Genomic DNA, 14,161 nt, shown 5'->3' with positions numbered 1-14,161 from the left:
TATGTCTTTCACACCCCATATCCAATCTATCAGCAAATCCTGTTACCTCTTCCTCTAAAATATCCCCAGAACTGTCCCTTTCTTACCACTTCCACAGATACAACCCTGGTTTGAGTTATCCTTTCACCATTACTACAACAGCTGCCAGACTGGTTCTTCCTGCTTCTACCTTTGCACCCTTACTGTCTTATTTTCTACCTAATAGCCACAATGCTCCTTCTTTACGCAAAACTGCCCAATGGACTTCATTTCATTCAGAGTAACATCCAAGTCTACATTATTGCCTGCAAGTCTCCATGTGATGCAGTCCCTTTCTACTTTTCTGAGTTAATTTCCAGCCACCCTTCTGGTTCATATCACTCCAGCTTTATTGTCCTCTCTGCTGTTCCTCCAAAATGCCAAAAATGGTATAAACTTGGTTTACCCTCTTCCTGGAACCATGGCATATGGCTTGTTCTCTCAAATGTCACCTTATCAATTAAGCCTTCTCTGAGAAGCATAAGTAAAAGACTACCCACCTACACATATACATTCCTTATCCTCCTTACCTTCTTGATTTTTATTGAAGTTACTTACCACTTTCTGATTTATTCTAAACTTGCATGTTTGTTTTTCTATCTTTCTCAGTAGAAAGTAAGTTCCCGAGGACATGGATTTTGTCTGTTAGCTTAGAAGAAGTGCTTTGGACATAGGTGGTGAAAAATTATTTGCTGAATGAATGAATAAACCATTGGTTCAGGAATCAAGAATTTGGGATCAGATATAAGATAAACCTAAGTTGACTCCTGCCTCTGCTATTTCCTAGCTATGTCCAAGTACATAGGGTAGTTAACCATGCTTTATGTTTTCTCGTCTACCAAATAGTGATTGTAATAATAATCTCAACTCCTAAGACTGATGTAAGAATTAAATTTAAAAAGTATGTAATTTGCTTAACAGACTGTGACTTGGTATAAAAGTGCTCAGCATACGACACTGTTACTTAATATGGAAAGAAGACCTAAATTTCGACACAAAAGCCCTCAGTTATGACTAGATACTCACTGTAAGATTTTAGATTATTCACCTCTTTTACACTAACTCACTTGATAAATCAGGAACTGCAGCCAAAAAGATGGCTAAGTTGCAGCCCCTACCCTCAAATCTTAGTAAAGTGATCTTGGGTAAGTCACTTAACCTCTCTGAGCCTAATCTCTCTTAACCTCTCCTAAGCTGTCAAAAAGGGGATAATATAATACCTCATGGCTTTGTTGTGAGGATTAAATGAGTTACTGTGTGGGAACTGTGTCTAGCACATTGTAACCTCTCACTGTGTTAGCTATGATTATGATTCTAGTCTGGAGGAGGGGTAAAAGTATGTAAGCAAAGAACTGCAATACAGTGCAATAAGAGCAAAAGCAGGCATCAATTAGAAGAACGTCTCCTAAACTAGAGTCTGCCCACAACTAGGAAGTTATACCACGATCATGAAATTTTAAAACTCTCCTATGTCTATAACTTAACTCCCTGCCATCACCCCCGTGGCAATAAGAAAGACATTTCTCTGCTGCTTTGATAACTGGGATTTAAACACTTAAAAAAAAAAAAGGGGGTCAAGGTTTAGAGTCTCAGACAGTGTTTTGTTTTGTTTCAGACAAGAGTCTTGCTCCGTTGCCCAGGCTGGAGTACAGTGGCACGACCACAGCTCACTGTAAGCTCTAACTCCTGGGCTCAAGGGATCCTCTCGCGTAGCTGGAACTACAGGTGAGCGTCACCATGCCTGGCTGATTTTCGCTATGTTACCCAGGATGGTCTTGAACTCCAGTACTAAAGCTATCCTCTCGCCTCGGCCTCCCAAAGGGTTGGGATTACAAGCAAGAGCCTTTGCGCCAGGCCTCAAATAGCGTGTCTTAACATGAGGTAAGCAGACACATTGGGAAGGGTAAGTTAGTTCCCTCCACCTTTTCCCTAAAGTTAACACCTCACTTAAGTTCGAAAAAGTCAACTGGACACCCAGAAGGCAAAAGCAGCATGTAATAACACCCTGACAACCCACTTAAGAGCTGAGAGCCCAAATGTGTTTATGACGGCGCTGTTACAGACTAAAAGGTCAGAATCGGACATTAAAGGGTGGTCCGGAAGGCTGAGTAGGAGCTCACCAGGTGAGAAAGGGGATGTCACTTTCGGAGAGAGAACGAGCGCCTAGGCCTGGAGGCGTGAAAAGGGCACGTGGTTGGCTTGGAAGAATCAAAACTAAGTGTTTTTGGGGACAGCCAGAGAGCCGAACACATATGGAGGAAAGGTGCGGCCTGGGGCCCACCAGATTAGAAAGGAAACCCCCCTCCCATACCCAGATCATGAACTCTCAGCCTCAACGTCCCCTCAGGATACCCCTCTACGGGGTCCCAGCTGTTGGGCTCCCTCTGGTTCCCGCCACTCTTCCCTTACCTCGTCTTCCAGCCTTTCCCTCACTCTCCCGCCTCCTCTGCCTTGCCGGAAGTGACGCGCTAAGTAGCGCGCCGTACCGCGCCAGAAAGGTTCCGAGGGAGCGGGAAAAAGGGTTCCGGCGAGATCCACTGCGCCGGCGTGCGGGCTTAAGCGGTCAAAGCCCTTTCCGGGGGTCCGGGGAACTACGTTCCTTCCCTCGCTCTGTCTCCTTCGAAGTGGTCTGCGCGAGGTTCAGACGGGCCGTCGCCTTCAAAGGGACGGTTTTCTAGAGCTCCGACGCCTCTCGGTGCCTAACTGCTCTGGCCCTTGCCCTTTGACCCCGCTCTTGCGGTAGGGTGAGAGGTCGGGTGGCCATCTTGTGGCGGCGGCGCGGGCGGCTGTTACTGCGGAGACCCATCCCCTCCCCCTCCTTGCACCCCTGGCCGTCTGTCAGTCGGTAAAAAGTTCCGCAGCCTGTCAGGTGAGGCCCCGGCCTCGTGTTGTCGCTCTTCCCGCCGCACTGGGCGGCCCAGGCCGCTCCCTGCCGGGCCTCACTGCCGCCACCATGTCCTCCTTCTCTGAGTCGGCGCTGGAGAAGAAGCTCTCGGAGCTGAGCAACTCTCAGCAGAGCGTGCAGACCCTGTCCCTTTGGCTCATCCACCACCGCAAGCACGCGGGACCCATCGTCTCCGTGTGGCACCGCGAGCTCCGCAAAGGTAAACACCAACTCCCCACCCCTTGGACGGTCCCCGGGTTGTCCTCTCGCCCACCCACACCTTAGGCCCTTCTAAGCCTCTTCATTGAGCCTTGCTTTCCAGGCCTGATCGAGCTTCTGAGATGGGAGACAAGGTTAGCCCCATTTCTCGAAGAAGGAAACCGAGGCCCGGGAAGGTTTAAGGTACTTGTCTGAGGTTCCACGGACTGGGACTCAGGTGTCCAGACTTAGAGTTCATCAAGCCATTTTCCCTTCAGTTTCCGCCTGACATTTGTGGCTGTTATTATCTCGGCTGCATTCAGCGCCGCACTGGCCCTAGCATGTCAGGCCCAGTGCTGGGTATTTGGAGTAAAAAAAAGCCAGTGGGCTCCGGAGTTAGACTCCGCAGATCGAGTGCTGGCTGGCTCATCGACTTGCCAGCTGAATAATATTGGGAGAGTTTCTTCATCTCCCTGTGTCTCTGTTTTCTCATCTGTAAGAGGGAGGCAAGGACTGCTACCCCTTACAAAGCCTTTACTCCATACCAGTCACTATCCTAAGACCTTTGTATATATATATCCTCACACTCAGTTCTTGGAACAGCCCTGTGAAGTAGATCGTCTCTCACGTCTTAGGTTAAGGAGCCACCCCACCCAGACCTTACCTCTCCTCTCCTCTCCTGCAGCTGTCATTGATTTCAGGGCCTGCTCAGGTTCTGACAGGCATTCATTGAACTCAGTCTGTTATGTGCCAGGCACTGGCTTGGACACTTATAGCGTGTTGTCTCTGCCAACTGCCTAGAATTTAAGTGTGACTTTGCCGCCTTACTGACCCCAGCAACTTAACCTGTCCCTTCATTTTCTTATCTACAAAATGGATAACTGATACTTACTATGTCTTTATTACATGCGAAGTGCAGTACTGATATCTTTACATACATTGCCATTAAACAAAAATTACTGAAGCCCTATGAAGTAGGAACTTTGCAGAAGAGGAAAAATTGAGACTCATCTCGTGGTGAGAAGTAAACAGGATAATTCAAATGAACATTTAGCACGGGATCAGGCACACTGTAGGCATTCAACAGATTATGGTGAGATGAGACTTTTGATTACTCACTGTGAGGCATGGTCTTTGCCTTCAAGTTGCTTACAGTCTGGTGGGGAAAGATGGGCACCTGCACCCCCTGATGAGTTTCATAATGGAAGACTGAAGAAATGAAGCTCAGAGCTGCTCCGGACACCCTATATGTGGTAGGCCTTTATAGCAAAGGAAGTGGCTTTACAAGTATTCTCTACTATCGGTGAGTTGAGGACAGCACAGATGTCCTGCTCTACAGGCGAGGAAACTGAAGTGGCTAAGTGGTATTTTCAAGGGTTTTGAACTGATGAGGCCCAGACTACATCAGGCTGGCAAACACCAAAATCCGTGCTTTTTTTTAGGAGACCCAGTTCTAGCCCTTTAGCAGGGACCCTCCAAATATTACATACTGTACTAAGATAGGGATCCCCGCAGCCTTTTGGGCAGTTGCGGGGAGAGGTAGAGCCTAGAGTTTATGGGGCTTTCTTCATGTACCCCACTGTGCCATTCAGAAATTATTTGTAGAGTCTACTGAGATGTGAATTGCCACTGTACAGAATTCTATTGGGTGGGACCTCAAAAGGCAGTTAAAGTCCATCTCAAGTGGATATACAGGGTCTCGCTCTGTTGCCCGTGCTGGAGTGCAGTGGCACAATCTTGGCTCACGGCGAGCTCCGCTTCCTGGGTTCACACCGTTCGTTCTCCTGCCTCAGCCTTCTGTGTAGCTGGGACTATAGGCGCTTGCCACCATGCCCTGCTAATTTCTTATATTTTTAGTAGACAGGGGTTTCACCGTGTTAGCCAGGATAGTCTTCATCTCCTGACCTCGTGATCCTCCCGCCTGGGCCTCCCAAAGTGCTGGTATTACAGGCGTGAGCCACCGCGCCCAGCCAGGTGTCACTTCTTTTGTGACTCTTTCTTGATTCCTCACCTCACGCTAGTTGAGTTACTGAAAAAAAGCAAATTAGAGAGTACATTTGTGTATGAAGCTCCGTTATCCCTAATCTTGTATGGTAGAGCCTTATGTTGCAAGTAGGCCAGCATTATTATCCTCATTTTATAGATGAGACGATAAAGGTATAGAGAGATTAAGTGCCTTGTCCAGAGACATATAGCTAGGACATGAGCCCAGGGCTGCCTGATGCCAAAATGTGTTCTTTTTCAAGTACTCAGTGCCTCAGTGCATTTAATAAGTGAAGGTGGTTACCTGACTCCAACCAAACTGTAGTGCTTTCATTTATTAGAATTAATGAGTGCCTTCCACCCCGTCATACCAGTTTAGCATTTGATTTGTTCCTACTAGCTATTCATTTGAACTGGTTACATCTTTGTCATTAGATTATGTTTTGAGGAAGAAACTAGACCTTCTTGTTTATTTGTAACACCACAAGATAATAGCATGGTGCCTGTTACATAGTTTAAAAATAGGAATTAAGCCGGGCACGGGTGGTGGCTCACGCCTGTAATCCCAGCACTTTGGGAGGCCAAGGTGGGCGGATCACAAGGTCAGGAGATTGAGACCACAGTGAAACCCCGTCTCTACTAAAAATAAAAAAAATTAGCTGGGCACGGTGGCGGGCGCCTGTAGTCCCAGCTACTTGGGAGGCTGAGGCAGGAGAATGGCAGGAACCTGGGAGGCGGAGCTTGCAGTGAGCCGAGATTGTGCCACTGCACTCCAGCCAGGGCGACAGAGCGAGACTCCGTCTCAAAAAAAATAAAAATAAAAAATAAAAATAGGAATTAAATCATGGTCTCTGATAGAATATTCATGGTTGAGTAAAGGATCTAAACAGCGCTATCCAATACAACTTTCTATGATAACAGCGTAAAGGATCTAAACAGCGCTATCTAATACAATTTTCTGTGATAATAGCAACGTTTTCTATCTGTGCCATCCAACAGGTAGCCACTTGGCATATGTGGCTATGGAGCACTTAAAATGTGTGACTAAGGAACTAAAGGTTTAAGTAGATAGAATTGAAAATTTAGTTACCAATTTTTTTTTTTTTTTTTTGGGGCGGGGTCTCAATCTGTCGCCCAGGCTGGAGTGCAGTGGCCGGATCTCAGCTCACTGCAAGCTCCGCCTCCCGGGTTTACGCCATTCTCCTGCCTCAGCCTCCCGTGTAGCTGGGACTACAGGCGCCCGCCACCCCGCCCGGCTAGTTTTTTGTATTTTTTTAGTAGAGACGGGATTTCACCATGTTAGCCAGGATGGTCTCGATCTCCTGACCTCGTGATACGCCCGTCTTGGCCTCCCAAAGTGCTGGGATTACAGGCTTGAGCCACTGCGCCCGGCCACCAATTTTTACCGGCTACAATTCAGGTATTCCAGTAGCCAGCCACACGTGGCTAGTGGCTAACTTACTGGACAGTGCAGAGTTAAAAAAAGATGCTCTTCCAAGCATCAAGACCTAGCTTCCAAATATCCAGGCTGCTTTCTTGAACTGAAAATGCCCCCACACTAAAGGAAAAGGATTCTGTGCCCTAATGTTCAGATTGATTAGCCCTGTAGGTTCTATCTAGGGTGAAGTCATTTTTCCTAGCTGAGATTCTCACAGACTGTCTCTGAGTTGCCTTCAAAATATATGAGATTTACAAAAATTAACTTTTTTTCTTGCTTAAATACTATTCCTGATGTGTTATCTTTCCATTTTCTAGGAATAATTCTTAATTTATCCCACTTGAGCTCTGTTCTAAGTAGAATGTTTCCCCTTCTTTATGGAATAGTTTTGGTGTAAAGTGCTCCTAAATGAGTATTTTTAATGGTGTTTTGTATCTTGGCCTGAGTGTAAGTAAATGGGCTTTTATCCCAGAATTACTTTAAGACTTTCTCTAGATGCCAAAACCAGCCAACAAGTAAAAAGTTTTGATTAACCAGTTGTTTAAATTTTACTCAACAACTAGTTTGACCAGTTTGGAGTGGGCATGGGTAGTGGGTGAAAGGACCTGTTTCTGTCATCTGGGAAAGACATCTGAACAAGTGGGTTGTCCCCCATGATTGGAATGGAGGGTGTGCGTGTTGTGTGTATTGTGACTGTGTGCTCAGGAGCTCTAGGGTTTTGTCATATCACTTTGACATACATGGTGCTTATGTTGACTGTTGAGGATGTTGAATATGGAGGGATACAGTTTATCCTAAATAAATCCCCATTGTTAAGTTCTAGGGTGATGAAAATTAATTGGCATTGTAAACAGTGAAAACCTTGACTCTCAAGGCCCTTAGATACCTTGTTTGTCTACTGAAAAGTGTATCAGGTCTTGAATGTCCGCATTGACATTTTACAATATGGATTCTAGGTTTTTTAACATAAAATGTATGGAATTTTAAAGCTCCACTTAATGAAGTTTGCTTTGTTGAAGTTCTGTTTTGCTTTTGAATCTGCTAACTTGCATGGGATTACAGGTGTGGTAGTTTCACTTACATCAAATTTGCCGAGCAAGGTTTGCTTTAGCAAAAAAGCGCGTTTTGCCGTAATCATATCATACCTTTGTAGCAACAGTAGGTATTGTAACTACTGACACTTTCGTTCTGCTTTTTAATAATAATTAGAACAGTTGAAGAAAGCGCCGGGTTCCTAGTATTCTTATCAGTTGGCCTTCTAAATTAGGCTATTACCAAAAGGTTAAAACAATTCAGGGTATCCATATTTAATTTTATGAGCATTTAAGACATCAGTTTCATCAGTTTGAACTGTAATATGCCTTTAAAATCTTGTTTTTAACTTGGGTTATTCTCCTGTAGCTACTTTTTTTTTTTTTTTTGAGATGGAGTCTCTTACTCTGTTGCTCAGGTGTACAGTGGCGCGATCTCGGCTCACTGCAATCTCCGCCTCCTGGGTTCAAGTGATTTGCCCAGCTCAGCCTCCCGAGTTGCTGGGTTTACAGGCACCTGGCACTACGCCCAGCTGATTTTTGTTTTGTTTTTTTTTGAAACGGAGTCTCACTCTGTCGTCCAGGCTGGAGTGCAGTGGCGTGATCTCGGCTCACTGCAAGCTCTGCCTCCCAGGTTCACGCCATTCTCCTGCCTCAGTCTCCTGAGTAGCTGGGACTACAGGTGCTTGCCACTATGCCTGGCTAATTTTTTGTATTTTTAGTAGAGACAAGGTTTCACTGTGTTAGCCAGGATGGTCTCGATCTTCTGACCTCAGGTGATCCACCTCCCTTGGCCTCCCAAAGTGCTGGAATTACAGGCGTGAGCCACTGTGCCCAGCCTTCTGTAGCTACGTTTTAAAATGTCAGATCTTATGCCTGCTATGTCAGACATATACATGATTTGTACATTTCAAAAACTGGTTTCAGAGAGAAATAGAGCAAGGACTACTCAGGTGTGTTAAGATTAATAAAGAGCTTGTGTTTTTCAGGTACTTTAGCACTGGAGAAAACTCGCTTTTGAAACATCTAATTATGTTCTTATTTATTTCTTTTAAAAGAAAACTGGGACCAAAAATCATAGTGATGTAACTTTATAGTTGAGAAATTATGTGCATAGAAGCCAGGAAATTCGGTAATGTTCCCCGAAGCAACTGTAACTCAGACGTATTGCATGAGGTTTTTATGCTTTAATATATGATACATATAGAGTAATAGCGAATAACCACATTTCATATAAATAAGAGAGAATTATGGTTTTTGTGAAAGCCCTAATTTTGCATATCTAGATTTCACATGTGTGTAAATTTTCAGTAAGAATGTAGTGTTGATGTATACTTGTATTTGAGCTAATATCTATTGGTGCACCTAGAGATTCTTCTGTATTATTGATTATGGTTATTGGAGTATCAGAGAAATTCTCAGTTTAGGAGCAAAATTACAAGAAACCTTTTTTTTTTTTTTGAGATGGAGTTTCGCTCTTGTTGCCCAGGCTTGCGTGCAATGGCATGATATAGGCTCACCACAACCTCTGCCACCTGGATTCAAGCGATTCTCCTGCCTCAGCCTCCTGAGTAGCTGGGATTACAGGCATGCACCACCATGCCAGGCAAATTTTGTATTTTTAGTAGAGACAGGGTTTCTCCATGTTGGTCAGACTGGTCTCGAACTCCTGACCTCAGGTGATCCGTCCACCTCGGCCTCCAAAAGTGCTGAGATGACAGGCATGAGCCACCACGCCTGGTGAAACCATTTTAAAATTGAAACCTAACTCAGTCTTTTTTTTTTTTTTTTTTTGAGACAGAGTCTTGCTCTGTCATCCACGCTGGAGTGCAGTGGTACAATCTCGGCTCACTGCAACCTCCACCTCCTGGATTCAAGCGATTCTCCTGCCTCAGCCTCCAGAGTAGCTAGGACTACAGGCGCCCACCACCACACCCAGCTAATTTTTGTATATTTAGTAGAGGTAGGGTTTCACCATATTGGCCAGGCTGGTCTCAAACTTCTGACCTCAAACGATCCACCCACCTCGTCCTCCCAAAGTGCTGAGATTACAGGCATGAGCCACCACGTCTGGCCAACTCAGTCTTTCATTCTGGAGTATTTGATAATTAAAAGTGAGTTAGAAATTGCTCATTTTTGCAGTAAATAAAAGCCTTAGTTTTAACATTAGTATTGACTGCTTATCCTTTAGGAATTCTCTTTGGATTATCTTAATTTTTACTATCAATTAATTACCCTGGTTTAAACAACACAGAAATGAAGATGGCCCATTGTTTTTCTTTTTCTTTTCCAAAACGGTATTCCCAAACCTATTCCTTAGGTTGTCTTTTTAAACATATCTACTTGACCCCCTCAGGTAGAAAATACTTGTCTTAAATGTTTTTTTTAGGAGCAGCCCAGCAAAAGAATTGTGAATTGAGAATTTCTTTGGTATAAGTTAAATTCTTTTCTTTTCTTTTTTTCAGCCAAATCAAATAGAAAGCTTACTTTTCTGTATTTAGCAAATGATGTCATCCAGAACAGTAAAAGGAAAGGACCTGAATTCACTAGAGAATTTGAATCTGTCCTTGTGGATGCTTTTTCTCATGTTGCCAGGTATGTTGTCTGTTTTTGGATTTGTTTTTAAATTCGTTACCTTTTCCACTTTTTTGTTCTTTTTTTTTCTGTGATAGCCTTTGTAAATTGACAACTTCCTACTTTACAGAGAGTTGTGGAGGCCAAATTGTGGTTTTATGTTTTGTTGAGCCCTCAAGAACTATTGAGACATGTAAACACTCTGATACATTTAAGAGATTCAGCCTGGCATATCTTTTCTTCTAGATATATTCATTTTCATTTTTTGAATTTATTTCTTGGTTATGATATTTTCCTTGGTTTGGTTGAGTTGTCTCATTAGCTTATGATTAAAAAACAAAGCTAACTATTAAGGGAGCCTTTTAGTAATGTAATAGTAAGTGATTAATTGCCAAATGCCTTCCTTTTTATTTCCTTCTGGATTTCTAGATGTCTAGTTTACTAAAAATAGTAGTCATTACTGTAACTGCAATAATAGTAATTATTAGTGTGGAAAGTAGGTGTTTGATCTGGCTATATTGTATTAAGCCTGATGCTATTGTGTTTTGTGGTGGAGAGGAGTGGCACACACATAACTAATACCATAGAAAGCATACATTGGATTAAAAGTCTTATAAATTACTTCATGTGAAAACAAAAGCTTTCTGTAGGCTCAAATTAGGTGCCCAGGAAAAGCAAAGAAAAACTATCATTCGTTAGAATATTATGTTTATAGGTAAATATATAAACAGATATTTGCAAAAGGAATTGGGAAACATGAATGGGGAGACTAGTAGGTTAAACATAAATTGTTATTAGGTCTAAAATATAGTGAAAGGCCTTAAATGAGAAATGAAGTCCTGCTTTCCTTGCAGGATTTGAAAAGTTTGAAGGAATAAAATTAGAAATCCAAGAGAAAGAAATGACACCTAGCTTTGTAGAGATGAAAAAGATGGTTTTTGTTGGTCAGCTACATAACTGGATCACCTTTTGATCAGCATGGACACTGAAGTAGCAAAATGTGTTATTAACTTGAAAAAAATACTGCATCTTCATAACAGAATAAGCTTAGAACAGACTACTGGAGGAGCTATCTGAAATAGACAGATTTTCTTGCTTTGATGAGATTTAATTCACAGTTTCTTAGAAATTGATGGTAGCTCTGCCTCAGACACTATGTGAGTGACCTGGGATGTGTTACTTAACTTTTGAACCCAAATTTCCTAACTGGCTAACGGAGGAGGATACCACTTATCTCCTAAGAGTTGTTGGGAGGGTAAGGACAGACAATATGTTTAAAAGTATGTAGTACAATGCCTGTTCCACATTCTTTGCTCATTCATTAGATCATATGTTTTTTCCTATATTCCAGGCACCTAGTAAAGTGTCTGGCACAGAGCTGCTTAGTTATGTAGCTTGAAGGAATACCATTTATATAGCCTCCACGTAAATGGTGTCCCAGGAGCTGGGCAACAGTATGGTCTGCCCTGACACAGAGTAGGCGTTCAGTAAATATTTGTTAAATGAGTTAATTAATGTTAACTCATTATGGAAGAGGTTTGGTCTAGGGAATTGGCTGGAATGATTTCTTGTAGGGATAGTAAACATAACAATTTTATTTATAAATTTCAGCCTGGGCAGCATAGTAAGACCCTGTGTCTACAAAAAACTTTTTAAAAATTAGCCAGGCGTGGTGGTATGCACCTGTAGTCCTAGCTACTTGGGAGGCTAAGGCAGGAGGATTGCTTGAGTCCAGGAGTTCAAAGCTGTAGTGAGCTATAATTATACCACTGCACTCCAGGTTTGGTAACAGAGCAAGACCCTGTCTCTAAATTACAAACAGACAAACAAGCAATCTGTAATCTTTAGCTGTCCTGAAACCAAAAAGTAAATAGAAGGGGGTGGAAAAGGGGGTGGGCAATACCAGGGTTAAAAATTCCTTTTCACTTGGGAACACCTTAAAAACTAGCCAAGTTTTAGATGTCTTGGCAGATTCAGTGGCAGTGCGGGGAAGATAAACCTGGTCCTTCTCAATAAAATAGCCCAAATTCCTTTCTGTTTGCTTTCTTCTGGTTCTTTTAAGATCCTGCTTGGATATTATTTTCAGGATACCCATGTTTCCAATCTCCTTTCTTATGCCCCATTATTAGGACAGAAAGTCCAGCATCTCTGCTTCAGCCGTGATGCAGCTTGTCCACAGTAGGAGTAGCCTATTTAACAAATGCTTTCTGTATGCTTTTTTTGTGGCCAGTTGATGAACAAAGATAGTTGACCTGTTACTATTGACTAAATTGATGAGGGATATCTTTGTGATAAATGATACCTCCATCCCCAACAAACAGTAAAAGAACTCCCAAGTCCGAGAAAACTGCCAAGTTCATAGGGTAGATTTGATTTGAATAGCAGTTTAATTAACCAGACTGCAAACTTTTTTTTCATACAAGTGCCTTGTTTTCTTCCCAGTGAGGAGACAGCTGTCCATGTCATTTTTCATTCAATATGTATTGGAGTGCCTTCTATATGCCAAGTACGGGTCCAGACACTGGGGGAGCAGCAATGAACAAGGCAGGTGAAGACAAGTAAATGAGCAAGATACTTTCAGAGCAGGATAATACAGACATAGTAAAATGGAGTGATGTTCTAGAGTAGGATCTCTCGCTGGCAGTGTGGTTCAGGAAGTCCTCTAAGGAAATGACATTTGAGGTAATCGTGCGAAGCAGGAGCAGCTATTAAGAAAAACTTAAGGCAGAAATAATCTTGGCCTGCTAAGAGAAACAGAATGAAGGCTGGTGTGGTTAGAACATAGTGTGCCAAGGAAAAGTGGCATCCAGATGAGGTTTGAGAGGTGGACATGCACCAGTCACATACACCCTGTAAGACTTGGGAGTTAGGATTTTTTTCTGATGGGATGTCATTGAAGAGTTTTAAGCAGGGGAATGATATATTCCAACATACATTTTTAAAAGATCCCTCTTTAAAAGTGGCTTAGTGTGGAGGGATGGATTGTAAAGGCCAAGGGAGGGGCAGGGACGTGAGTTTGGAGGATATTGCTGTGGTGCAGGCTAGAGGTGACATTGGCTAGGACCCAGAAGCAATGGGAAGATACTAATAGCTTCTATTTATTGAATGCTTCATTCGTGGGAGGATCCCCACCTCTCCAGTGTGAAACTGATAGGATTTATAGGTGTTGAGTGGGAGCTAGTAGTGAAAAGAGAAATCGAAGACGATTTCTAGCTTTTGACATAAGTGAATGACTGATGGTGCCCGTTACTGAAGTGAAGATTGGGGGAAAGATTTGGTGGAGGAAATTATGAGTTTTGTTTTGGCCAGGGCGAGTGTGAGATAGCTAGTGAATATTCCAAGGAGTGATACCAGATAGGTAGGTGGATAAAATAGTCTGAAGCTCAGTAGAGAATTGATTTCTGGAGACATAAATTTGGGAGTTACCCACATGATGTTTATTTATTGTCGTGGGCCCCAAGACCACTCCCAGGTTTGGTGATTCCCTAGAAGGTCTCACAGGACTCATCATGTAGTCATAGTCATGGCAGTGATTCATTACAGCTAAAGGATCCAAAGCAGCAGCAGCAGCGGGTGATGTGCATGCAATGCCTGCAGCAGACTGGAGCACTCTAGGTGTAAGCTTCTGAGTCCCCTCTCAGTGCGATTACACAAATACACTTAATTCCTCCAGCACTGAGTTGCGATGTGTATGACGTGTAACCTACCAAGAAAGCTCATTAAAGACTCCGTGCCCAGAGTTTTTGTCAGATTGGTCGTGTAGACACCCTCTGCCAAAATTCTAGGCTCCCAGAAATAAATCAGGTGTTCATTAAGAACTGTATTGCTTGCACAAACAATTTAGGCCCAGTAAACCACCCTTACCAGTTAGGAAATGGTAGGGACACTCTGAAATCCCAAGTTCCCAGACGCTAGCCAAGCACTTCCCTAAGGGTGGCAGTCTGACCTTCTGTGTTAACTCTTTTCTGAACCATCTTTACATGAGGTACTGTTGGAAGCGTAGGGAATACTTAGAATTCCTGCCCTTAGTAGGCC

General features: G+C 43.2%; 2 protein-coding genes across 3 annotated transcripts in view; one reads left to right on the top strand and one right to left on the bottom strand.

Annotated features, from left to right (window-relative positions):
* TTI1 (TELO2 interacting protein 1) overlaps positions 1-2,492 on the bottom strand; it is a 53,938-nt gene extending 51,446 nt beyond the window's left edge. Inside the window, exon 1 of the mRNA XM_011929063.1 lies at positions 2,428-2,492. The gene's annotated coding sequence lies outside the window, so the exon portion shown is untranslated. The remainder of the gene's footprint in view (positions 1-2,427) is intronic.
* Positions 2,492-14,161, top strand: part of RPRD1B (regulation of nuclear pre-mRNA domain containing 1B) — a 59,431-nt gene continuing 47,761 nt past the window's right edge. For both annotated transcript variants that reach the window (XM_011929065.1, XM_011929064.1), the window contains exons 1-2: positions 2,492-3,122; positions 10,018-10,147. In XM_011929065.1, the coding sequence (XP_011784455.1) occupies positions 2,972-3,122; positions 10,018-10,147 (281 nt within the window). In that variant the 5' untranslated portion in view covers positions 2,492-2,971. The remainder of the gene's footprint in view (positions 3,123-10,017; positions 10,148-14,161) is intronic.

The sequence above is a fragment of the Colobus angolensis genome, unplaced genomic scaffold, assembly GCF_000951035.1.
Source record: "Colobus angolensis palliatus isolate OR3802 unplaced genomic scaffold, Cang.pa_1.0 Scaffold8, whole genome shotgun sequence".
NCBI classification, from domain to species: Eukaryota; Metazoa; Chordata; class Mammalia; order Primates; family Cercopithecidae; genus Colobus; species Colobus angolensis.
Note: the sequence above shows the minus strand (reverse complement) of the source record. Positions and strands in the feature narration are given on the sequence as shown.